The 27,865-nt window shown below is 35.2% G+C and overlaps 1 protein-coding gene across 1 annotated transcript in view; it reads left to right on the top strand.

The window, feature by feature from the left end:
- The window catches only part of CTDSPL2 (CTD small phosphatase like 2), a 71,358-nt gene that overhangs the window by 39,369 nt on the left and 4,124 nt on the right, over positions 1–27,865 (top strand). The window contains exons 4-10 of the mRNA XM_007467528.1: positions 120–269; positions 6,180–6,395; positions 10,376–10,454; positions 10,750–10,861; positions 13,624–13,710; positions 24,355–24,417; positions 24,522–24,601. Coding sequence (XP_007467590.1) covers positions 120–269; positions 6,180–6,395; positions 10,376–10,454; positions 10,750–10,861; positions 13,624–13,710; positions 24,355–24,417; positions 24,522–24,601 — 787 coding nt within the window. The remainder of the gene's footprint in view (positions 1–119; positions 270–6,179; positions 6,396–10,375; positions 10,455–10,749; positions 10,862–13,623; positions 13,711–24,354; positions 24,418–24,521; positions 24,602–27,865) is intronic.

Raw genomic sequence — 27,865 nt, 5'->3', positions numbered from 1 at the left:
TCATCAGTTTTCCTTATGTATTTTGAGGGAAAAAGTTATTTTTATAATGAATGGTTTAGAACACATTTATGAAAGTCATGTTTTCTAGATTGCAACTATTTTTGTTGTTTCTTTCTTAGAAGCTGGTAGTTATGAAATGACAAATCAACATGTAAAACAAAATGGAAAATTAGAAGATAATCCTTCCTCTGGCAGTCCTCCAAGGACTACATTGTTGGGGACCATATTTTCTCCTGTCTTCAACTTTTTTTCACCAGCAAATAAAAATGGTAAATATAAGTCATTAACCATAATTTGGGTTTAAAAGATTAATCGTTTTCCTGGCTTTTTAAAAGATATGTTTGATTTTTTTGGCATATTTTTGTTAGCATCTTATGTTTGTTTTCAGCCTCGTTAAAAATACATAGACTTTTTTTTTTTAAGAATATATTTTCTTTCTTTTAAATTTATTTATTTATTTATGGCTGCATTGTGTCTTAGTTGCGGCACACGGGATCTTTCGTTGCGGTGTGTGGGCTCCTCATTGCGGCACGTGGGCTTCTCTCCAGTTGTGACATGTGGGCTCTGTAGTTGTAGTACATGGGCTTAGTTGCCTTGCGGCAGGTGGGATCTTATTAGTTCCCCGACCAGAGATTGAACCCAAGTCCCCTGCATTGGAAGGTGGATTCTTAACCACTGGACCACCAGGGAAGTCCCCAAAATACACAGCTTCTAAAAGGCATTTTTTTTTTTTTGTGACTGAAATAAATGTAGGTTATGTTTAATTAACTATCTGAAAAGCTAGATGATAAACTTTGGGCTGGAGGGAAAGTATTATTTTTTCTGCGTTGGGATGACTTCTGCATCTTTAAGAGTGTGTACAGGAGAGAATTGAGAAGCATTTTCAATATTCTAGATTAGTAAAGTAGAATTTGTTGAATATTTTGAGTGAGTTGAAACCAGATTTTTTTTTGGTAATACAATTTATTTTTATTATCATTTGCTTGTTTTTTTCCCCCTGTAGGGAATCTTCAGTTTAGACAAATAGTAAAAGTACCCTAATTCACATGAATTGAAGGTTCCCGTTGTATGCCTTTGCAAAAAAATTAAAAATGGCCTCTTTCTCAACATATCTTTTTAAAATTAGCTGGTGTCCTATTTTTTCTGATAATTAATGTCTAATTTCATACATGATAATTTCGTCTCTAGATTATTTGAGGGCAAGAGGTCATGTCTTTATTTTTACATCTACCATGTTGTTTGATACAGTATTGGGCACATGGGAAATAGCCATTAAATACCTGTTGCCTGATTTCTGGATGATAAAGCAATTTTTAAAAGGCAGAATGGTGCACTGTAAAATCAAGATGATGGAAGGGCAGAAATAATGTATATTAGCACATTAAAGGACTGTGAAGTCCTAGAATAGAAACGAAAAACTACCTTTAACTTTGTTTAACCCAGTATTCCCTAGACATATCTGACCAAGTACTCTTCTATGGAACATCTGTTAACATCTTAACATCTTTTAGAACTAGTGCCTCCTAAAACATCTTTGGAAATGCTGGTGTAGTGGGAAAAGAACAGGCTTTGGAGTTAGATAAACTTGTTTTAAATTTGTTCCCAGCTGCCACTGTTTACTTATGTTACGCTGGACCAGTTCTTTAAACTCTTGAGCCTCTTAATCCATGAGAAAGGGTAATTATACTTAAGTGTGAGGAGTGAAGATTCCAGTTCACTCAACAAATATTGAGCATCTACTATGTTCCAGCCATTGTGATAAGTATAATAAATTTTTATAGGTGCCTTGAGAGAGGTATGGAACAGTAGAGTATTCAAAGAATGGAATGGTCCTGTATTCTGGGTGGTGGCTCACAAAAGGCTTCATAGAAAAGCTGAATCTTAAAAGATGGTAAAGGGCATTCCATGTAGAAGGAACAGTATAAGCAAAGGTACAGTGTATTTCAGAAACAAATTAGTTTGTCACAGATGGAGCATCAGATTTGAGGAGTGCATGGGAAGGGATAAGATAGGAGAATTATAAAGAAGTCAGATTATAGAGCCAATTTTGTAGGGTTTTTGAACTTTATCCTTAGTCATGGGGGGATGAATGAAAGGTTTTAAACTGTGAGTAATATGAACAGATTTATGTTGTTTTTTTTTAAGTTTACAGATTTTATTTTTTTTTAATTTACTTTATTTGTTTTTGGCTGTGTTGGATCTTCGTTGCTGTGTGTGGGCTTTCTCTAGTTGCGGCGAGTGGGGGCTACTGTTTGTTGCAGTGTGCGGGCTTCTCATTGCGGTGGCTTCTTTTGTTGCGGAGCCTGGGCTCTAGGCGTGTGGGCTTCAGTAGTTGTGGCTCGCAGGCTCTAGAGTGCAGGCTCAGTATTTGTGGTGCACAGGCTTAGTTGCTCTGTGTCATGTGGGAGCTTCCCGGACCAGGGCTCGAACCCATGTCTCCTGCATTGGCAGGTGGATTCTTAACCACTGTGCCACCAGGGAAGCCCAGATTTGTGTTTTCTAAAGATCTATTTGGCAGTAGCATGTAGGCTAAATTCTAAAGAGGCTGGATGCAGGGAGAACATTAGTAGACTTGTAGTCCATGTGAGACTTCATACAAACTTACTTGTAGTATTAGAGAAGAAAAGAAAGATCAAAGATACAAATGGACAAATTTTGGGAACAGATTGGAGGTGAAGGAAGAGAGAGAGTAAGATGTACACATTAGATTTTCAAGAGAGAAAAGTAAGTTCCTGGGAGATCGATAATTGAATTTAATTTGGGCCATGCTGAGCCTGAGAGGCCTTGAAACAACCAAATAAAAATGTCTGCTAACAATTTGTCATTCAGGTATGGGGCTTAGAAATCTGAATAAGCAGTAGAGCATGGTATTATCAGCTTACAAATATTAATTGAAACCAGTGGAGTAAATGGTCCATTTGGTTCATCAAACTAAGACCAGAATCTTGGGGAAAGATATTTAAGGACTGGACAAAGCTAAAGTAGCCAACAAAGGAGAAATGGAGGAAACCAGGAGAAACTGAGTCATAGAAGCCAAAAGAAGAGACTGTCAAACCCAGGGTCAAACTATTGTAAAGATAGAAGGAAAGGAAATGAGCATTGAAACGGTATCATTAAATCTGGTAATTAACTGGTCATTGGTTTCGTTTGCCAGAAGAGTTTCAGAGGAGTGATTGGAGTTGGCAGCCTAATCCATGGGTTAAAAGAGTGAAATGGAGAGTAAGAAAAGGATCAGCACATATAGATTACTGTTATGAGGAACTTGAATATGAGAAAAACTAGAGAGGTCATGAAGCCTCAAGGGATGTTTTGTATTTGTGAGAAGCAAGCATGTTAAGCCTCAGGGAAGGGTCTAATAGGTTGAACATAAGGGAAAAAGAAAAACTAATGAAGAAAGTTTCTAGGATCTACTGATAGGGATGGGATCAAGAGAACAGGTAGAAGGATTAGAATTGAAACAAGGAGAATAGACATTTTTCTCTGATGCTGGAGGAAAGAACGTTTGGGCAGCAGTAGTTCATGTTTGATAGAATTTTTTTCTTTGAAGGAGGACATGGTATCATTTTGCTGAGATTGTCCTGGTGGCAGGGATTGAAGAGAATGAAGGTTTAGAATGTTTGCTATTGGGTATAAGTAAAAGAAGCTGAATGACTCACACACAGAAATACTGAGCAGCATGCTATAGGCGTAGCTAAGATTAGAGGATTTTATTTGGAGTACAACCAGTCTTTATAATTGTATTGTTTTCTTTATTACCTGAGTCTAGTGCCTGAGAAGCCTGTTAGATTGATTCAAGAGGGATTTCTATGATGAATGACAGTGGAAAGACAAGGAAGCGAGGACAGTGAGGCTGCTGGCTTGAGAGTGGTTTAAATAATACACCATGAAGTCTAACTAGATGAGGAGGGTGGAGAAGAAGCCATTGAGGGATGTGTTTGGATAAAAGAGATTGGCTTTTATCAAACGTGAAGATCACATGTAATAGAAATATTAGATAGATAGATAGATAATTAGAAGATTAGGAGGTCGTGGTAGGAGATTAATTATTTGAATTTTAGGTTTCAGAGGTGAACAGTTTCTCTGTGATAGTGTCCAGGTTGTAGCCATGGTAATAACTACTAAGGAGCATTATGAATGTAGATGGAGCTAAAGAGGGCAAGACCTTTGAGGGTTAGTTATTGGATGAGTCATTGACATCACCTGTAATAACTATATAGGCATTTAATAGAGCAGTAAACTGGTATCTAGGTGTTAAATTCCTTTGAGATTGAGAGAGGATGCTGGCAATAGATGGTAGGTGACAGCAGAGGGCATAAGTGAAGAATTGTATAGCCAGGTGACAGCAATCTCAAAGGAGCAAACATTTTTACACATTAGTGGAAAACCAATGATCTGGTGGCGGCAGTGGAGGTAAACGAATTCTGATTGAGTAACAAGTATGGGAGAATAAACAGCTTTGAGGGAAGGGTATCAGGAAAAGAGATGTCTTTTGGAAAGAGGTTAAATGTAAGGCAATGAGGGAGAAAGAATATTCTGTGAGGAAGTTGAGAGTTACTGGCGGTTGATTTTGTTGTTGACTATGACATTCGGAGAATTTCATAAAGAAATGGAGACTTGGGGTCAGTCCATAATGGAAGAAAAATTGGGCAGTGGGTTCATCTAGGGGATGGTTGAATATAATGAGGAAACTAGCTTCTGTCTTTGTTATTGAGATGGAATTTCGTTGAGAAATTGTTCTTGTGTCTTTGAATAAAAAGGTTCTCATGGTTAGGGGAAGAGTTAGCTCATTTTTAGAGAACTGTCGCTGGTTTAAAAATTACAACTGCACAAAATGGCTAGGATGCTTAGTACTAGAAAGATCAGGAGCTGTTTGAGGTTAATGGAAAATTGTGTGTGTGTGTGTGTGTGTGTGTGTGTGTGTTGTGTGTATTGCCCAGCACATAGTAAGCACTTAATAAATGATATTTGCTTTAATGAAGAGAAGTTCTGTGGTCAAAAATACTGTATGACAGTTGACCCAACAACAACATGGGTTTGAACTGCACAGATCCACTTAATACAAGGATTTTTTTCAGTAAATACTATAGTATACAATCTGTGGTTGGTTGAATCTGAGGATGTGGAACTGTGGATATGGAGGGCTGACTGTAAAGTTATTCTCAGATTTCTGACTGCATGGGGGTCAGTGCCCGTAAGCCCTATGTTGTTCAAGGGTCAACTGTATATACTTCAGAGTTCCTAAGAGACTGGATCTTAAATGTTCTCACCACAAAAAAGAAATAATTATGTAGCAGGATAGAGGTGTTAGCTAACACTCAGTTGGTAATCATATTGCAGTATATAAAGTATTAAATCAATACGTACACCTGTAACTTACACAATGTTATGTTAATTATATCTCAATAAAAATTTTTTTAAGTTCTAAATTGACTTGTTTGAGTATAAATGGGTGTTTCTAAGCTATTTTAACACTCTTAAGAAAAACTTTGCTCACAAATATTACTCTAGCTTACAATAGTCTTTTTTTTTTTTTTTTTTGCGGTACGCGGGCCTCTCACTGTTGTGGCCTCTCCCGTTGCAGAGCACAGGCTCTGGACGCGCAGGCTCAGTGGCCATGGCTCACGGGCCCAGCCACTCCGCGGCATGTGGGATCTTCCCGGACCGGGGCACGAACCCGTGTCCCCTGCATCGGCAGGCCGACTCTCAACCACTGTGCCACCAGGGAAGCCCGAGCTTACAATAGTCTTTATTCCTTATTTTTGAAATGTCTAGTAAAGAGTCACTAAATATGGTATCCTCAGCTTTGTTTCTGTTCCATTTAGTTTTTCTAAATATTTATGAATTTTTATTGAATATATTTGACATATAACATTGTATAAATTTAAAGTGTACAACATGTTGATTTGATAATTTATATATTGTAATTTGATCATCATCGTAGTGATAATTAGCACGTGCTCTCATGTTATATAATTATTCTTTCTTTTTAGTGGTTGGAGTAATTAAGTACTAGTCTCTTAGCAGGTTTGATGATTATAATACAATGTTGTCTGTATTCACTGTACTGTGCATTAGATCTCTAAGGCTTATTTATTACTTGTTTTAAGTTTGTTCCCATCTTTCGCCACCCAATATGAGCTTTTAAGTGACGATTAATGTACAATTAATCATGATTTCAGGAACATCAGGATCCGATTCCCCAGGACAGGCTGTGGAAGCTGAAGAGATAGTAAAACAGCTTGATATGGAACAGGTGGATGAAATCAGTACCAGTACTACTACATCAACTAATGGAGCAGCTTACTCAAATCAAGCAGTTCAAGTGAGGTCATCAATAAATAATGGTTTAGAAGAAGCAGAAGAAACAGTTAATCGTGATATCCCACCCCTTACAGGTAAATAAGATTCCTTTTTTTCTTAAACATTTTCATGAATAGTTTGTAAAAATACTACTGTATTTTTTCTTAAATAGGGAGATTAAATGCGTAAGTTTTTCTTCCTTGAAGTTAATAAAATTAAAACTGGAAATAAAACTTTTCCCCCCAAATCCAGTCATTTTGAAATTGAATTTTTTTTAAGGTTATTTTGACTGCATATTAGTCATTTTACAGTTTAATTATGTGTACCGGTCTTACCACTTAGAGAAATTTAACACAGCTAACAAAATAATATGCTTACATTTATGAACATATTTATTATAATTGCACGAGTCTTAGATCCTTAAAGTCTGAAGTCCCTACATAGAGGTAGTCTCATACCTTCAGATTTGTTTCATATACAGATGACATTCCCAAAGAAGAAGCCTCTGTTCTTGGGTCTCTCCTGTACACAAACTTTGCAGCCTAATCCTGGATGCTTTTAAAGGCCTAACATAATTGTTAGGTCCCTGAGGCAGTTGTTATGGAAATGTAGAAACATGTGAGGTCAGCATTTGTTACTTCTGAGGGTTGTGGTAGATAGACATATAAGGCTAAAAGATGAAATTGTATTCCATTATGATTAAAAGCAGAAATAAAACTGAGGATGGACATCTTTTCCCAGAAGGAGAAGATCTTAGACTTTTATTGTAGATTTGTTTGGTTTTCCTTGTGGTGCCAGATATTTGAGAGAGCCTATTACATATATATTGGTTGAGAAATAAGTTTGGCATAGGAAGCAAAATGATGATCTCTCTGATATAAAGGGGAAACTTGAAAAAAATCATTGAAACAGCATGATACATTTAAAGAAAAATGCATACAATTATGAAGCTTCTATACAGTGCAACCCTGTATCAGTATGAAGAGAAAAACAACATAATAGAGTTAAGGTTTATTTTATTTTATTTATTTTTGGCTGTATTGGGTCTTCATTGCTGAGCGCGGGCTTTCTCTAGTTGCAGTGAGTGGGGGCTACTCTTCGTTGCGGTGCACAGGCTTCTCATTGCGGTGGCTTCTCTTGTTGCGGAGCACGGGACCTAGAGTGTGCAGGCTTCAGTAGTTGCGGCGCGTGGGCTCTAGGGCACGTGGGCTTCAGCATTTGTGTCACGTGGGCTCAGTAGTTGTGGCGCATGGGCTTAGTTACTCCGAGGCATGTGGGATCTTCCCAGACCAGGTCTCGAACCCATGTCGCCTGCATTGGCAGGCAGATTCTTAACCACTGTGCCACCAGGGAAGTCCAAGGTTTATTTTAAATTTGTCAAATAAGGAATTCCCTGGCCATCCAGTGGTTAGGACTCTGTGCTCTCACTGCCGAGGGCCCGGGTTCAGTCCCTGGTCAGGGAACTGTTGGGTTGGCCAGAAAGTTTGTTTGGGTTTTTCTGTAAGATCTTGAGGGGAAAAGCCCGAACAAACATTTTGGCCAACCCACTAAAATCCCACAAGCCGTGTGGTGCGGCACTCAATCAATCAATAACAAATAAAATACTAATATTGATAATGTTTAATTATAATGTTATAATTTAAGAATAATACTGAACCTAACAAGCAAATCTAATGCTGATTACTTTGCCTGTTGTTAACAGGCTAGTGAATGATAAGGTATAGCACAGGCTTCAGACGTGCAGGCTCAGCAGCCATGGCTCATGGGCCCAGCCGCTCTGCGGCATGTGGGATCTTCCCACACCGGGGCATGAACCCGTGTCCCCTGCATCGGCAGGTGGACTCTCAACCACTGAGCCACCGGGGAAGCCCCAAAGCCAGGGCTTTTGACTTCTTTGATGTTTTTTCTGTTTTTGTGCTTGTATATAACCTTTGTACTCATTTTTTCTGACAACTGTGCCTACCGGGAAGGGATTTCTATAACTTTAGTTTCTAGAGGGGAATAGTAAGATTTACTCCATTTGTCTCATTCATTCGTTTTTCTAACATTTAATTGAACAACTACTTTTTGTAATGGGCACTATTTATAAAGATGACTAAGATGTGCTCATTGATCCTAAAGAGTATATGATCTAATTGATGAGCCAAGTATACACAAAAATTACTGTACAGTGTGGTGAGTGCTGTTACAAATAAATGAGCAAAATATTGAGGTGGCACATTGCAGTTACTCTGGGAGGATCATGAAAGGAAGAAGTAAAAGTTTTGCTGATCTTAAAATATGAGTATGAGTGACAAAAGTGGTACTTTTCCCCAACTTCAAGAATGTAGCCAAAGAGAACAAGAAGGAAGGAGTCTGGCTGTACCATTTACTTAGCTGTGTGACTTTAGATAACTTATTTAAGCTCTCTGAGACAGTTTTCTTAGCTTTAAAATGGTAATAATAATTTAGAGCTTTGAAGGCTAAATGAGATGAAATATGAAAAATGCTTAGCGTGGAGGTGCTCGAATACTAATTACTTCCTGTCCCCCTTTCTCTGAGATTAATAGGAATTTGAAATAGTAAAGTGGTAGGAAGATATATTTTTCCATTTGTCCCCTTGTGCTAATGAACCGTTACTGGCATAAAGTTATTAGAAATGAACAAAAATTGTGCTTTACATCTGTTGTCATTTATTGAACATACACACTGTATTGGCTCTGTCTCAGAAGGTATTAATACATGGTAATAGCAAAAAACATAAGTTTTTATCCTGAAAGACTACTATCCATCAGTATTCCATTCCTATAGATAGATTACAGCAATTTTTATTGAGGCCCACTGTCTTAGTCCTTTCAGGCTACTGTAAAAAACTACCATTAGACTAGGTGACATATAAACAATAGAAATTTATTTCTCATAGTTCAGGAGTCTAGGAAATCTGAGATCAAAGCCCCAACAGATTCAGTGTCTGGTGAAGATCTGCTCTCTGGTTCATAGATAGCTGTCTTCTTACTGTGTCCTCATATGCCAGAAGCTATGCAAGCTCTTTGGGGGTCTTTTTTTAAGAGCGTTAATCTCATTCATGAGGGCTCCACCCTCATGACCTAATGACCTCATGACCTCCCAAAGACTCCATCTCCAGACACCATCACATTGGGGATTAGGTTTCAATATATGAATTGGGGGGCAACACAAACATTCAGTCTCTAGCATCCACCTTAAACTTTCATCTCCTCTTAAGACATTACCTGTTTAGCTTGTAAGTTATCATTGTCTCATTGAATTTAAGTTGTAAATATTGTCTTAGAAAATTCCCAACATAATTTCTAAAGCTTTATCAATTGATCAAATTTTAATTCAAACTTAGAATGGACTATGTGTCGTGGAATACAGAATTGTTTCTTGATTATTTTTAAGTTGCTTGTAAATGAGAAGTAAAATAATGGGTCTTCTAAAGCACTGATTTCTATATACAGCATAATTTCTTAACTTTTAAGATCATAGACAACCTTGAGAATCCTGTAAAAATGTACATAAAACATTTTTTCATAAGTCTTTAGGGGTTTGTAGACCTTTTAAAGCCCGTTCATGGATCTTAGGTTTAAAACTACCTTCGGGATCTGTTGTCAGCACACATATATTGACTGCCTGTATGTACTGTGCACTTTGTGAAGTATTACTGCTATGAGCACCATGAAATTTTTATGGTTATACATACAAACATCATCCAGTTAGAAATGGAAATTTTGTGGAGTATATTTTCCTAATAATACACTCCACAGTGTAAGTAGTAAATAGTAGGAAATAGTGTAAGTAGTAAATTTTCTCTTAGCTGTTAGGGATTTAAATTTTGCTAGCCATGATATAGCTTGCCACTTTGTCTGTAATGGTAAATTTCTCCTTTGGATCCAGAGTTAGATCTATGTGTTTATAAATTTACTTTTAAATACTGTTTACAAATTATTTCTGTCTTATCTTTAACCTAAAATACACAGGGCTTCAGGAAGATCTTAATAAAAGCAGTAAAAATGTATCCTTCATGGAAGCATTAAGTGAGTAAAAGCAACATTTTGTTTTTCACTTTGTTAAATAGCACCAGTAACTCCAGATAGTGGTTATTCATCAGCCCACGCAGAGGCCACCTATGAAGAAGACTGGGAAGTATTTGACCCGTGAGTTTTTTTTTTTTTCCTTTTCTCTCTTTGAAAGGAATGAAAGTACATGTGTAGAGGGGTGGCTAAATGGTATATTGCAAAGAGCATTTGACCTGTAGGTATTAATACTTTGCTGAGTTACTGAAATACTAATTTGTATATTTTCAGTTTTACTTATATGTTTTATAAGTTTGGTTTACTAGGTTAAATATGCATTATTTAATTAAAAACTTAAAGATGGGCTGAATTTACTAATATGTTTTATATTTACAAAAATAGAAATGTTGAAATTTTCTTAAAATTTGATTTATAGCTATTATTTCATCAAACATGTTCCACCACTGACAGAAGAACAACTAAATAGGAAACCTGCCCTTCCATTGAAGACAAGAAGCACACCAGAATTCTCCCTAGTTTTAGACTTGGTAAGTATATTATCTGTAGAGTTAGGGAAAATAAAGGCGTTAAATTCTTTTTAAAAAATACTAGCACAAAATACCTAAAAGAATACAAGTGAATGAATAGCCTTACACATACATTTACTATAAAAACATGTCTTAGGTGTTCTTGAAATGTTTTTATTTTAAGCACAGTCTAATGCCAGGGCCTCCCCAATTTGTTGGTTTCCAGTACCCTTTGAAAATAAATTAAGCTTTCTTTTTCTTTTTCTCCCCCAACAACCCCCGCTATTTCACTATTTTTCTATTTAAATTAAATTAATTATTGCCCCCATACTCCTATACCCTTTGTTTTGTTTTTTAATCTCCCAATAAATTCTAATTTCATGGCTATATTTCAACCTTTTTGGGGGGTGGGGGAGTCACAGTCATGTTCCCCTGAAGGAACTAGGTCTTAATGAGTTAACCTCATGCAAGACCATATTCCTTTTCTTGTTCCTTTTTGGGGGGGAGGGGCAATCTATGTAATACTTAATACTAAGTATTAGTATTATCTAATACTAATAACTTTATTAATAGACTCTCAAAAGCATGACTTCTTAATGCTGACTAATAAAACCTTTAATATGCTCTCTTGGTGTGAATTTTAAAATTTATATTTTTTTAGGGTACCAGAAGAGCTTTGAAAACTGAATATCTCTTATCTTTTCCTAACCAAACTTAATATATGGTCACCATTATTTACCATCTGCCGGCAATTTCTTGATATTAGCAAAAATATGTATCTATTATATAATACTGGAAAATATTTTACTATTTAAAAGCCTTTGTTACTAGTAACCTATAATTGGAAATGTTTAGTTCTTATTAAAAAAATTTTTTTTATCTTAAGGAAAAGCATATTTTTAAAATCTTAACTAGCATATATAGTTGTTTTGAGAGTTGAGCACCTTAGCCTTTGCCTAGCCAAAGAGATATAAATAAAATAGGCATCCAGAACGCCTAAGTATTTAAGGTGTTTATTAGAGGATACGTAGGCAAAAAAAGAAAAATTTTGAAAATGATTATGAGTAGTTTAGATTTGATGTACAGAAACTGAAAAAGATTTTGCTAGATTTTTATGTTAGCAGTTGATGTCATGATAGCAAGTTTGGCCATATAATTTTTAATCCAATGTGGAGGTAAATAGAGAGGGAAAGATAAGAATTGGTGAGCATAAATGAGTAATTTTACAGAATTGGGTAAAGAAGAATGATCAAAATTTAGATAGGCTGTAGATGAAGAAAGTAGAATTGCTATGATTCAATTATAAGAAAGAGAATACCTTTTTTAAAGATACTAAGGGAATACCTTGAATTGTGTACTCTGATATGCTATTAGAAGAAAATGTGGGTGGACCTAGAGTCTGTCATACAGAGTGAAGTAAATCAGAAAGAGAAAAACAAATACCATACGCTAACACATATATATGGAATCAAAAAAAAAAATGGTTCTGATGAACCTAGTGGCAGGACAGGTATAAAGATGCAGACGTAGAGAATGGACTTGAGGACATGGCGGGGTGGGGAAGCTGGGACGAAGTGAGCTTTGACATATATACACTACCAAATGTAAAATAGATAGCTAGTGGGAAGCAGCTGCATAGCACAGGGAGATCAGCTCGGTGCTTTGTGACCACCTAGAGGGGTGGGATAGGGAGGCTCAAGAGGGAGGGGATATGGGGATATATGTATACATACAGCTGATTCACTTTGTTATACCGCAGAAACTAACACAACATTGTAAAGCAATTATACTACAGTAAGATGTTAAAAAAAAAAAAGAAAAAGAAAATGAGGCATATCTGGAGTATTTTTTGCTCTTTGCCTCCCCAGAGTTTAACTTTAGGTTAAAAGAAACACTCCAGCTAATAAGATGTGGAATCACAAGGTATGAGCATTTGTGTTTCATTTTAATTCATCTTAAACACATTGAAAAATTTGGGGGGTAGTTACTAGCAGCTTTATTTTTTTAAGTGTTGTCACTTTCTACAAATGGAAGCCTTTTATTTTTATCCTTCAGGATTTGAGAAATATACATATTTGCACATACCTTACATTGAATGATCCTTACCTTCTTTTCCTCATGAGAAAACAGGGCTTGGTAATCAAAGATGAGAAAGAAGACTTGATTGACTGCTAATTTAGTTAAACAATGTTTATGTCTATGAAACATATTCAACAGATACTGAAATATCCATTTTCTAAAATAAAATTCTTTATAAAAGGTTTAAGAATAAGGAGCTATATATAAATAGAAGATATATTTTTTTAATAGTTAGATACTAAACTTCCGTTGGCAAATTGTAAAAAAAAAAAAATTAAGAAAGTTTATATGTGGTTTACTTAACAGAAAGTTGGCAACTGCAGGACTCAGAACAGTGGTTGCCAAACATGCGTATGCATCCTAATCACCTAAAAGGCTTATTGAAACATAGATTGCTGAGTTCCTCTCTACTCCTTGCTGAATTTGAATGATAAGAAATGGAGCTGGAGGTTTTGCATTTCTAACTAGTAGTTCCCAGATGATGCTGATGCTGCTTGCTGTTCTAGCAGCCACACGTGAGAACAAGTGACTTAGAAAATTCTATCCCAGATTGCTATGCCACACATAATAATGTATTATAAATATAAAATTCCATGTATGAATGGGTGCTTTAATAAATGTTTTTGGTGATCATGAATACATAAAATTATCAATTGAAATGTCTTAATATCTTGGTTCATTCAATATGTCCTTTTTATTTTAAGGATGAAACACTAGTACACTGTAGTTTAAATGAGCTAGAAGATGCAGCACTTACTTTTCCAGTCCTTTTCCAAGATGTCATTTATCAGGTAATTAAAACTTTTTAACTTGAGTTTTGGCCTGTTAGATATTTTGAACCAAGAAATCTTTTGTAAATTTTTTTTTTTTGGTGAAATTTAATGTGTTTATTCCTAATGGATTTCATCTGTATTTTAATGATTTAGTAACACAAAGTAGCATCATGCTAAATAAATAACTACATAAAACAACATAAATGTTACCCAAAAAAATGTGAACTTTTTTTACCCATTGCTCTCTGCTAGTTTCATAACCTGTTTGCCAGCAGGTGGAGGCAGGAACACTGACATCTTAGGTCCCCGAGAGCTTGCCAGGTTAACACTTGGCGTTGTTGTTGTTTTTCCAAAACCCAATTAATAGGAAGAAACCTTATTCCTTGTTGGTCATTTTTATTGCCTTTTGTAGTAATATGGTGTGTAGGTTGCAGTGTAGTAGATCTACTTTATTTTAATCACAGAATTCCAGGATACTCTTCTAGTTACTGCTTTACTTAAAAAATTAGAGTATAAGTATTTCTTCTTCCTCTGTGTCGACGGACAGGTAACAGTGCAAAATACAAATACCATTTACATTTCACTGCAAATTGTGTGTGTTGACCATAGGTTTTACTTTATGTTTTAGATTTTCCTATCATATAATTTGAATTAATACATGTGAATACACTTCAAAAACTACGAAGTGCCTTTCTGTTCATGGAGGTTGTTATTGAACTAGCATTACCTTCTTATATACCAGTTGTTGAAGGATTGGGAAAGGGTCAAAAACTTTGTTGTTTGTCAGGTGGAAGCCAACCCAAGGATTAACTAAATAAAGTCACAGAACATTTACCATGTGAACAATGAAAAGGTGTTTATGGTTGTTTATGTGCTCTTAATAGGCAGTTAGAATATGTGTATAGTTTTCTTGGCACATGATAGTTATTATAGCTCGGAAATCATAAAATTTTAGAGTTAAATAGTTTGTGGTTCAGGATCTACTTTACCTATGTTATCTTGTAATCAGTCATAAGAGGATTTGAGCAGTTATTGTCAGTTCTGGTTTAACCTAGAAAGGTACTGTAGGTATGGTAATATGTGGGTACTATCAATATATTTATTTCCCTTTTATGTAAACTGATTTTAGTTCTGATATAGATCAGAGGATGAGCAAAATATACATAAAAATGAGGGATTAGGTTTTTGAATTCCTTTTTAACTGTATATTACTAGTTTAACGTAAATCTTTTTCTTAAGACATTTTCTGCCAAATAGGTTGTTCTTATTTAGTGTAATTCAAGGACAGGAGTCTTGTGGCAAATATAAATAGCATGGCAATATGTTCTCTCTTTTTAGCTTGATAACCTTGTTTTTATGTTCAAAATTGCCCTTAAAAACAATGGCTTTCAGGCTTTTGAATTTGGAAAAGAAAACTTACTGAAAACTATAAATAATTATTTTGATGTGATTTCTTAAGCTTCCAGATTTGAAATTTATTTCTGATAGATGGTTTTGGTCTGTTTATATAATTTTTAGTAGTGAAATAAGAAACTTGGAGAGTAGATGAGTTTGATTTCCCTTTCATGAGTGTATTTCTTTTCAGTGTGACCATAAAATTGAATTTTTTTCTTATTGCTTCCACCATTTCTTCTTTAGTTCTCTTCTTTATAAAATTCTTACTGTTTCCTGTGGATCCAGACAGTTGTCTTATTTTGAATAAAAGGCTCCTAGCAGTGCATATGACTAATATAAAAAAAACTTCATATGTACTGCATCTACCTCTGTGGAATTCAAAGAACTCTTTTTCTTATATATCTGAGTTACACTTTCTGAAACAGGAAAATTAAATGAGCTAACCTAAATCAGGAGCAATGAGCAGGAAGTTTGAATCTTAAAAATTATAGAGATGATTGTATTTTAAAATGATTTAGTTACTACATCATGTACAGAGTTTAGTTCCCTTTCAGTAAGTTTTGAGGATGTCCATAGTTAATATTGGATTTCTAGTTTTGGCATAGCCATTCTGTCTGCTTTTTAAAAAATAACTTTGAAGAAATCTTGGGTTAGGGTTCCCCCAGTTTTCAGACCAGCAAGCTCCCTTTAAACAGGGAATGATGTCTTTTAAACTTTCAGTGGTGTTGTCTCCATCTACTGGCAAAGAAGAAATATACACAAGGGTCTGGGATGATCTAAGAGATTTTGGAGAAACTACATTATTAGGTAAGATGTAACTTACATGTTTAACCACTACAGTATAATGTGGCCCACTTAAAGGTAGAAACCTGTAAAATACTGTATATACTCTTAAAAAAATAATTTGTTGAGATGAAATTCACAACATAAAATTAACCATTTTTAAGGGGGAACAGTTTCATGGCATTTATATACTCTTGAATATGTCAATTCCATAACATTTATGTATATACTCTTAAAAATAAAATGGTAATGTTAAGATAGGATCAAATTCTTCATCTGAATCAAAGCTAGATAAAATTTCCTCTTGGGACTTTTGTTACTTTTGCTTTTTGTTTATGGTAAGTTTGTTATAGTAGAACCATATCTAATGTTAATTCTATTTGTTATTCTCTTTCTTTCAAAACAATTTAAAATATAAGTTGTCTTATGTATGTTTTGATAATGGTCTGTATCAGGGGTTGGCAAACTTTTTCCTTTAAAGGGCCAGTTGTTAATATTTTAGGTTTTGCAGTCTGTGTTACAACTACTTTTTCTGCCATTGTAGCATGAAAGTAGTCCTAAACAATGCATAATGAATAAGCATGACTGTCCCATTAAAACTTTATTTACAGAAATAAGTGATGATCTGGATTTGGCCCAAAGGCCATAGTTTGCTGACCCTTGGTCTAATAATTATGAGAGTATATGCAATAAATTTACATATTCAAATTCTAAGTGGAGGTAAGATCAAATGTTCATCAAAATTCTTGTTAATATATAGAGAGATTTAAAATTAGGTCCACTGTAACCTGGTTATGGGCTTTCTTAGGTTTATTCAGATGAAAGTTTGAGGGAAATTTAAGGTGGTCACTACTCACGTTTAAAGATTGCCTTACTTCATGATATACACTCTTCTTTTGATTGATAAGTAGGACTCAACCTAGTTAATGCAAGACTTAGAATATATGAGGATGTAGATTATTCAAGCCTCAATTAGTACCTTGAATGTATTTGAATTTCCATTTCTCTAGGAGATAAACCTAAAAGATCCAACTCAAATTAAAATTTTGATATATGTTACCACTGACACTATACGGATAGACAGATCATAGTTTGTGTATATGGAGAAAAAGTCATTTGAAAGAAGAACTGAGTTTTTAAAGTGAGGATGTGGCATTCACAAAGGCAAAGTATATGGATTTTTGTTTGAATGAGTCTTTTCCTCTCCCTTAATTGGTAGTTTTTCCATGAATTGTTTTACAGTTAGATATTGGGAAACGTATTTATTCATAGAATGGTACAAATGCATTTGATATCTGGAAAAACAAGTGCGTGATCAGTTCCAATGCACATGTTTTAATTTTTATATTTAGCTTATATTGACACATTGTCAGGAAATCCATCTCGTGGTGTTACTCAGTTAAGAGGTCTCCACTGTATTTAGTTTCTGTTCCTGCAGATCCACCAATTCAAGACTCTAGGTCATCTCACTCCCTCTTCCATCCAGAAGATGACTTCTATCCACAAGCAGGACTGAATCAAAAGACAGATTTTTCACTTAGCTCTTGAGCTGAACCACCTCCTCAATGACCTTCCTCTGTCTCCATCAAGAACTGGAGCTCAGTTTTTTGAAGATGTAATAGAGCTACTCAGCCCAAACGTGGCTAATTGAAGACAAAAAGAAGATGCCTCATATGTTTCACTACAGTGCAACCAAACGTAACTGTGTTGTCCAACTCCTCATTCTGTAAAGTATGGCAGGGGCATCTGATTTTTGACTCTGTTCACCAATAAGACTTTAGCCAGTCAGTGGCTTTCTGAAGATCAGTAAAATCAACAAACTTTGGGTCAGCTGTCCAGAAATCAGATTGTGGTAAGCACTCAAGGAGAGATAGGATCCTGTAGGGAGCTACTTGCTAAAGGATGCTTTGTTTTAATAGTAGAGGTTGCCTTTATGGGAAATCTTGGGGGGAGAGGTGGATGGGGAGCCCCATGTTTAGCAAAGCTCAGCCTCTTCCTCATTATTATAGTTTGTTTTCTTGGGAAACTTACAACCTAGGATAATTTTCATAAGGATCTCAAATATTTTATACCACAGAAAAATAGAAGTAGAGGGTCAGTGGCATCTATCTCTTTTCCACAGTCTAGGAAGAAAAGTCAGCATTATTTTTGCTTCATGAAGAAAAAAGCAATCGTTTAAATGAAGAGTTTTGTTAGTAAACACCTAATCAATTTTTTCCTCCCCTCAAGCTCTGACTTAAATTGATGCTAAATAAGAGGCATTTTGTTTTGACATTCATAAAGCATAATTTTATTGTACAAAAGTAGTATGTAGGGCTTCCCTGGTGGCGCAGTGGTTGAGAGTCCGCCTGCCGATGCAGGGGACATGGGTTCGTGCCCCGGTCTGGGAGGATCCCACGTGCCGCGGAGCAGCTGGGCCCATGAGCCATGGCCGCTGAGCCTGCGCGTCAGGAGCCTCTGCTCCGCAGCAGGAGAGGCCACAACGGTGAGAGGCCCGCATACCGCAAAAAAAAAAAAAAAAAGTAGTATGTATTTTGTTCCTTAAAACATCTGGGGTCATGGACACAGTATTGAGGATAAAAGTAATATTTTATATCTGGTAGGGAAGAATATTTTGATAACTAATTGTGAGTCAGTATTTTAAATAATTTTAAAGTAATTTTTCCATCCTTATAGCTAGTCATTGGCACTAATTTTTTCATCATGGTTTGTATTCTTTATAAATATATCTTAAAATTAGAAGAAGTTCATTTAAAAATACAGAAAATTCTTGTTCAGTAACTAAAAATATTCTGCAAATATAGGAGATGTGACAGTTGATTACTAAGCATATTAAATTGGAGGCTTCAAAATTTAGAATTTGTTTTTAAAGGCAACATTTGTGGGGGTTTTTTTTTTTTTGCTCTTAAAATGAGTAAACTTGACTTTAAGATAAACACATTAATATTTTATATATATACACAAATATGTGTACATACATATTTAAATTCAAAAATTATATATGTATATTGTATATATATTATATATGTATGTAAATGGCCATGACTTGAAAAGTATGCTTCGTTGCTAATTTTTAATATACCTTCTGTATGAATACATTAAGCACTTTATCCCATTGGGACTCCATAAGAAAATATCTTTTCAAATTTATTTCTATTTAATACAGTATAAGGTTTTGCAGAAGGTTTTAGTTTGGGGGTTTTGTTTGTTTTTATTTTTATTGGTTCTGATGTTTTAGTATTTACCTATTCATCCTCAGATTGATCCACCTACAAATACTATCCCCAGCAGCCTCTTATTGGAACTGTGTGAAGCAAAAGGTGACTTGTAAAATCACCCAATGGGTTATGAAGTTGAGGCCTCCACAAGGCCTATCTGAGCAACCCTCTTTCTGTGGAGAAGGTTTGGGTTTTGTCTCTATGATCTGGTATTGATGCTAAGACAATGTTAACTAAGTTAAATAGTTAAGTTTATCAGTTGACTTACTTTACGTCTTCTAAAAGTATAGATATGGCTTTCTCTTTGAGTTGAGGTTGCCCAGTTCTGCCCGCATAAAATCCTACTCATTCCAGCTATTCTCCTTATGGCTGATTACTTTTAAATAATAAAGTGGATAGTAATAATAGCTATTAGGAGTCTCAGTGTGCTGGTACTGTTCTAGGTGCTTTATATGTATTAACTTATTTAATAAACAACTCTATATAGGTACTGTTATTATACCCATTTTATAGATAAAGAAACTGAAGTGTGCAGAAGGGTTAAAAAAAATGGTAGAGCCCCTTGTATACCTGTGGTATCTGCTAATACCTGTAGCATCTCTTCTTCACATTGTTCAGTGTTGTTAGTTTTCTACTGTTTTAACTTATTACTGCTGATTAAATAGGTAGCATCCACCAATCATCTTTTTATTTAAAGGTGCCTACTCTTAAGTAGGTGAATACCACCAAATTTATCTTTTTGTTTTCCTTCCTGCAACAGTATAGCAATAAGTTCAAAGGATTTCATGGAAAAACTATTAAAGATACTTCTTTTTGAATATGTTAGGGTCATATTATCTGTGCTTAAAACTATTTAGAAATATTTTTCCTAAAAAGATCCACATGTAAGAAATTTTTTTTTCAATTGCCCACAATTTGAAATTGCTTATCTTTTGGATGTTTTCTCCCCCTACCCCCTTTTTTTGGTCGTGCTCATAAAGTTACCTAGATAACTTAGATAATGGTTTGGTAAACTAATAGTCAGAAATTAGTGTATATAACTTGACATTGCATACTTAGACATGAATTTGAATTTAGGCAGACTGTCAGAAAATATTTATAATTAATTTATAACTGGCTTGCTATTTTAATGACTATTTTTATTAAATCTAGTTCCATTAACCATTTATTGCCTGTTAGGATCATCTTACATGCACAGTTATAGGACATCCTCTTGTACTAAAGAAAGTACAGGCTGGCTGTCAGATATTGTTCAAATCAAGTAGTGTTAGTGTACTGTTAATGTAATGTTATTTTTCTATAATATATTTATCATTTTTCTATATAAAATTTAAGTTTTGGTAAAATCAGCCCACAATATATTATACAAGATTAGTTCCATTATCACTGTTTTACAGACATTCTAGTAGATTTTGTCTTAAAAGTTTACATCATGAACATATAATGAAGTAAGTGAGGGAGATTAAGAGGTACAAACTTCCAGTTACAAAATAGAGTCACGACCATGAAATGTACAAAAATTTTACATAATAAACATTTCATAGCATGAACATCTTTGGGTAGTAGGCAGTCTTATAAAAGACATGTTTTGGGTATGGTATTTTTGTATAACAGTTGTTCATTATTATAGTATTATGCATTATTTTAAAATTGACTTTTTCAAAATATATTTGGTTTAGTGATAGATTAAAGCTATTTGTTGTGTAGATAGAATAATTGCTGTATATTTGGAGGAATATATGTATGCCAGCCTGAAGTGAAACTTATGGCCTAGGCTTACATTTGAGAGACTACATGATTTTGAAGAATTGCAGGTTTGAAGAAGGATGGTTTCTGAAGTACTAAGTAGTAGAAGAATGTAGAAAATAGGAAGTAGGCAGCTTGGGACAGGAATCTTTGTTACAAGAAGGTTAGGAGAAGAAAAATGGAGTTAAGAGCATCTGTGGAATATATTTTGAAGCATTTGGAAGCATGTCTATGTGTGTATCTGTATGTTTGTGTATCTCTGACCTAATACAATAAGTGATCGTAGTCTCACTGTATTATACATACTTTGAAATTGTTCTTACTTGTTTCCTACTGGACAGTGCTTAGTGCTTCTTAACTTCTATATATTTCTGCTTTAATATATCCATCCAAATGAGTTAGACCTTGTTGGCCTTATGTCTCTATTTCTTTTTTTATTATAAATTTTTTATTTTATTTATTTATCTATTTATTTATTTTGGCTGTGTTGTGTCTTTGTTGCTGCACGCAGGCTTTCTCTAGTTGCAGCGAGTGGGGGCTACTCTTTGTTGCGGTGCATGGGCTTCTCATAGTGGTGGCTTCTCGTTGTGGAGCATGCGCTCTAGGCACGCGGGCTTCAGTAGCTGTAGCATGCGGGCTCAGTAGTTGTGGCATACAGGCTCTAGAGCACAAGCTCAGTAGTTGTGGCACGCGGGCTTAGTTGCTCCACAGCATGTGTGATCTTCTCGGACCAGGGCTTGAACCCATGTCCCCTGCATTGGCAGGCAGATTCTTAACCACTGCATCACCAGGGAAGCCCTATGTCTCTATTTCTATTTTTCTTTCTGAGATTTTACCTTTTCAGCACATGGCAGAACCTCCTGTGGTCCCAACCACATCCTGGCTTGCTGTTACTTTGTACCTTTCTACATTCCTTGTCCCCCCCCCCTCCCCCGCTAACCATCTCAGTTTCTGCCTGTGTCTTTTAATCCTGAAACACCTTCCTGTGTTTCAAATGGTGAATCTGTTTTGAGAATAGGAACATTTACAGTCAACAGTTATTCTATTCTCATGGTAAGGAAACACTCTAGCATTATATTCCTCTATCTCAGTGCCACCTTTCATCCCCAGTGAACAGGTACATTATGAAAGTAATATCAAATTTTAAGATGTGTTTTATATTTAAGTATAGTCAAAGTAGTAGTATAGTTTTTTTTTTTTTTTTTTCCTTGCGTTATGCGGGCCTCTCACTGTTGTGGCCTCTCCCATTTGCGGAGCACAGTCTCCGGACACGCAGGCTCAGCGGCCATGGCTCACGGGCCCAGCCGCTCCGCGGCACGCGAGACCTTCCCGAAACGGGGCACGAACCCGCGTCTCCTGCATCGGCAGGCGGACCCCCAAGCACTGCGCCACCAGGGAAGCCCAGTAGTATAGTTTTGACATAATCTGGAAGTCACTGTGTAAGAAGTTGGAAAATGTCACATTTGTACAGTGCTCCACTTATTATGCTTAGATAATACTGTTTAAATAGAAGTATTCCTTTATAGTGGAAGTGTTTTAGTGTTCAAAGGAGACAAATCCCAAATTGTAGAGGCCCTGCTTATTTTACTTTACAATATGGAGCAAGTGATAGCAGGGATATTGAAAGCAAATGAAAACATTTATACATATGCAAAAATGAAGTATTTTTGGTTATTAAATGCATTTAACTGATAAGCCTTCTTAGCAATAAACAGAAGGTTCTGATGGTTCATGGTTTATCATCCTCCATGAGATAAGGTAATTGAAAAAAAGTATTGACCGAATTGTGGGTTTTTGTCAGTTAAGGTAGTAATATATCTAAATCTATCAGTTACTTGGATTACCAAACAAATAAGGTGTGTTGAAAACTAAACCAAACTATACCAAATATTTCACAATGTAAATGTTAAAATTAATTAGAAGCACAACTCTAGTTAAAAATTTTGTACCTCATCCTAAGTGATAGGGATTGGATACTAAGGATTTTGTCATATTTATTTGCTAGGGGTGGGGGTGTGTGGCTTACTTGGTTTTTGATTAGTCAAGATACTGAGATAAACTGCCTAATAGGCTTAAAAATGAGTAAACCTTTATTATTCTAGCCTGTAGGCAGGGATAGAGTGATATTATTAGCATATTAATGTTTGAAATTGGTCTTCCACAAGTGATCGGTTCTTAAGGAAATTCAGTAGTTTCCCTGTGTAGTATGTAGTCTTGCCTCTCTTTCTCTATTTTGTTTATATTGCTTAAGTTCAGGCAGTTATATTTAATTTACTTAACAGATTTTTATCATGTACTTACTATATATTTGGCATTGTCTTACGCCCTTTGGGCTTCAGAACTTAAAAAGACTGGTAGTACATAGTCCCTACCTCCTAAAATCCTTTGCCTGATTTCCCTGTTCTGCCCTAAAACATTCCTAGAACTAGATTTTTATCATAAGGGCATTTTTGTTTAGATGTGTATTGACAACAAAATTAAATTCCATGAAGCCTAAATTTTGAATTTGTTGCCACCACAGCTTTTTAAAAAAAATCTGAATCAAGTGAATCTGGTGCATAGGCATTCTATAAGTATTTGTTGTTCATGTTTTTTGATGTTAATAATCACCTTTGAGTAGAGTACAAACTTTTCTTTTTATAAATTTTTGTCACAAAATAAATACAATTTAAAGGAGTCAAATTCTTTTGTAAATCAGTTTTAGTGGTTGCTCATGGCTTATATTTCTGTGCTTTTTGAATATTGAGTATATTACAAGAGCTACATTAAATGTAGGCAAAAAGAAGACAGAAATAAGAAAATAATGTATTTAAGTCAGTTCTTTGGGTACTGTAGTCTTTCCTGATATTGTCAGTTGATTTTGATAACTGGTGTGTTTGACTGTTATATTTTCAATCTCAAGTAGCCCAGTAGTGCTAATTTAGATACCACATCTGAATCAGTAAGTATAGAACAAGATTGATTTCTGAAAAATTCCAGTTATTTAAACCCACCAATCCAGACATCTCTTTCTTGAACATTATTTACCTTAATAGAAATTTAAAATAAAGGTACTCTTAGCAGGTGATTGTTAAGAAGAAATTCTGAGTAATTATTGAGGAAGGTCATTGAGACAGGTCAGCTAGAGGTGGATATACAGCCTGCCTAATAATTGGATGGATGCTACCTGGCTGGAAGATGGAGCTGATTGGTGGATCAAAATCTCAGAGGGAAACCTGCCGTTTTTAGTTTAAATGTTTATTAAAATTATATTCCATGAAGTACTATTATATTATATGCTGCTATTTAACTATTAAAAAGTGAAATGATCACCAACGATTATTATTACCCTACCAAAAGATTGTTTTAAGTAACTTTTGGTATATGTGAAATATATTTGGTTGAGTGGTACTTAGTAAACTTTTGTATTACTTTAACATATGAACTTTTAAATTATATCCAAAGTTAGAACATATCTTATAAATAAGTTGTTCCTGTTTTATATGTTTGTTTGCTGAAGCCTATCTTTGTATTTTTTCAGGTTTACGTGAGATTAAGACCATTCTTCAGGGAATTCCTGGAACGAATGTCTCAGATGTATGAGGTAAATATACTTAAGCTAATTATATAAGTATTTTTATTTTATTCAATATAGTACCCATATTTAGATCATGTATAATGATTACTTCTTTTCCCCTGAATTTGTAGATCATTCTTTTTACTGCTTCTAAGAAGGTGTATGCAGACAAGTTACTGAACATACTAGACCCTAAAAAGCAACTGGTCAGGTAAATTTAATTAAGAAATAGTGGAAATGTCTGTCACACTGATCTATGAAATTACTATGCTTATACTTAATTTTGATAGCCATTTTCAGTTGGCTGCATATATATAGATTTGTGTGTTAAATGGGGAAAATAAGTGAATTTTTTTTTAAGCCCCAAAAGTGTTTAAGAGTTCCTAATTATTTACCTCCAGACAGACGTTCTTTAAAGGATACAAAGATCAAATGTATTTATTCACTTGTACATCTGTATCCTCACTTCTTTTGGGACTGGGGGGAGATTGGGGGTATGTGGAATTTTTCACTGTGTGCATGATGTTTTCACTTCCTTCTGTCTCTGAGATAATGCATGTGTTGTGATCTATTTAATGGCTTAGAGAAATAAAAGCTAATTTTAACAAAAAGGATCAAATTAAACTCTTTTGCTGTTTTCAAGAGCAAATTTATCTTCCATGGAAAGAAAATGTTACATGAAATCTAATTGGAAATTGCAGTTGGTTTAGTCACTCAGGTTTTCCTGATCTGGACTCAGTTCCTTGTGTGTGTCCTGAGCCAGCAGATGCAGTGTGTTCCTGGTTAGATGGGAGTGTGTTCCTGGTTAGATGGGAATTTAAAACAATTTGAAAATTAGTTTCATTATTTCTGTCAACTGAAGTGAGATACCAAGGCTCAGCAGTCTTGCTGCATCCTCTAAGGTATAGGAGTTAATGTTTGAGTTTTGATCAAGAGCTGAGATGCCACAAAAGGCTCCTAAAAGCTTTAATAGCTGGGTGTTCATTGTCTTGAATACTTTCTCCCATACTATCTTAGTGGAAAATCCTAAACTTAATTTCTACTGTTAATAGTACCTGTATTATTGAGTGGTTTCAGCTATGGTGAAAGGCTTTTCCTAATGTCCACATTTAGGAGATTTTTCCCTTGTAAATAGAATGTGATTTTTTTTTTTTAATCTAAAGGATCAAAATGTGTCCTGTAGTCAGTTTCCATTTTATCTTCCATATAAGCAAGCTTCAGACACACAAATGAAAATGGTATTTTCTTTTCATAAAAGTATATTATAATTTATGCTCATTTTACCTAACTTTTATAAAAGCATACAAGTGGTTTTGCTCTCATGACTTCATTTATTCTGAAGATTTCTATTCAGCACCTCCAATGTTCCAGGGAACAGTGGTGAGCAACACAAGCCCTTCCCTCTTGGAGCTTTCATTTTTACTAGGGGACAAATCATAGTCACACAGTTATGTTACAAATTAAAACCCCTCTTTTAAACTAGTTTTATAAAATCTACACATTTGGGAGTTTAAACTTGTTTTATCTAGTTGTATTTTGAAAAAGTTAAAACAGGAAAAACTTTTTGAACAGTATATTGAATGAGTTAGAGTGCTTTAGGGAATCATCTGTGTTGGTGACAAGGTAGACTCAGAAATTCCTGTGATCTCTGAATCCCGTGAGTCCGAATGCAAATTTGATAACTAGCAAAAGTAGTTTCCTTCTAAAACTGCAAATACATGCTCAGATTCCTGAATAACTGGAAGGGGTTTAGTATAATTTAATTAAAATAATCGTTAGTATCCATATATATATATATTCAGCTGTCTCCTGTGTCTGGTGAATTTGCTGCTATTTGAGGAGAGTTATCAATAGTGATTTGCAGTTATGTGCTGTACCTGCCTCTCCAATTTCCTCGTATCTAAATGTTGATACAAATAAAATATGGAATCTTATTTAGGTCCAACCAGGACTTAAATTCTTTTGCCTAGTCTTATTTTTTTCAAAGTAGGACTGTCTTTAAACGTTTCAGAGGTAGGTGATCATTTAACTCATGAACATTTAATTAAAAGCATTCTTTGTAATAAGGGAAAAAGAAACTGTTTATACTACATTTTGTCTGGTTTTAAAATTCTTCCACTTTTCCATCACCATTGGCCCTGATTAAAATATCAGTTTTGTTGTTGTTAGAGCTATGACAGATTTTGTTGGTAGAAAATGCCCCTTTCTTGAAATTGGATAATTCAAGATATAGGTATGTGTAAGCCCTAGCTCCTGAAAAATTGTATAGTGGGATTAAGACACAAGGAAGCCAAACTACCAAATTAATTAATGTATGCAAGTGGAGTATTTCAGGGTGATCTGTATCAGTTATTAGTAATATTCAGAAACTAATATTCTGAGTGCTAAATGGAGATTAATTATTACAAGTATATAAATATTATTATAAAATCTTAATAGCTTTTTAAAATGATATAGCATTTTTCAGTTTCATTGGTGAAAGATAAGTTTACATTTGTAATACTTAAATCTGAATTCATCTTTTCATTCAATCCTTGTTTTTTCAACTGATCTCTCACCCCCACACACACACACAGGCATGCAATTAAAATAAAGATGGGTGTTTGGGAAAAGTTGAAATGATGGAATGTTTTGGCCTCTGCACCTTTCCTCAAAAACTATAAGAGAAACTAAAAACATTTTTTTTTAAATGCCAACACGGGAACATTCCTTCTTATATTTTCTGTTCTGGCATGTGCAGGGATAGGGAGGCTGTGTGGTCTTCTGGTTAGAGCAAAGGACTGGGAGCCAGGAGGATCCTGGGTTCCAATGCGGGGCTAACCACTGACTTACTGTGTGACCTTGGGCAAGTCACTTGACCTCCTTGTGCCTCAGTCAACCATCTGGAAAATTGGTTAAAAAGCAGGACCTCGATGACAACCAGATGCTGCATCTGAACTGAGCTTTCCTGGGTAAATAAATTACAAAAACAATTTACAGAGTTTTTAATCCCTCTTTATCATTTAATATAACATTTTGGGATAAAACAAAGTTCTTTAAGGCATGGTAATATTTGGTTGTAAGGTTTCAATAATTGCTAAGATTTTTTTTTTTTGCGGTACGCGGGCCTCTCACTGCTGTGGCCTCTCCCGTTGCGGAGCGCAGGCTCAGCGGCCATGGCTCACGGGCCCAGCCGCTCCGCGGCATGTGGGATCTTCCCGGACCGGGGCACGAACCCGTGTCCCCTGCATCGGCAGGCGGACTCTGAACCACTGCGCCACCAGGGAAGCCCGCTAAGAATTTTTATAATAAAACTGTAGCCCAAAGCTTAGGCCCACACTTGTATTTGAATTTCCTTTGTGAGAGAAAATGATAAGGCTTAACTTGTAAAGCCCATGGTATGTGTATTGTATATGTGTTTCAGTATATGTTGTGCTTTTTACAGATATATATATATATATATATATATATATATTTTTTTTTTTTTTTTTTTTTT

The sequence above is a fragment of the Lipotes vexillifer genome, unplaced genomic scaffold, assembly GCF_000442215.2.
Source record: "Lipotes vexillifer unplaced genomic scaffold, Lipotes_vexillifer_v1.1 scaffold722, whole genome shotgun sequence".
NCBI lineage: Eukaryota > Metazoa > Chordata > Mammalia > Artiodactyla > Lipotidae > Lipotes > Lipotes vexillifer.
Note: the sequence above shows the minus strand (reverse complement) of the source record. Positions and strands in the feature narration are given on the sequence as shown.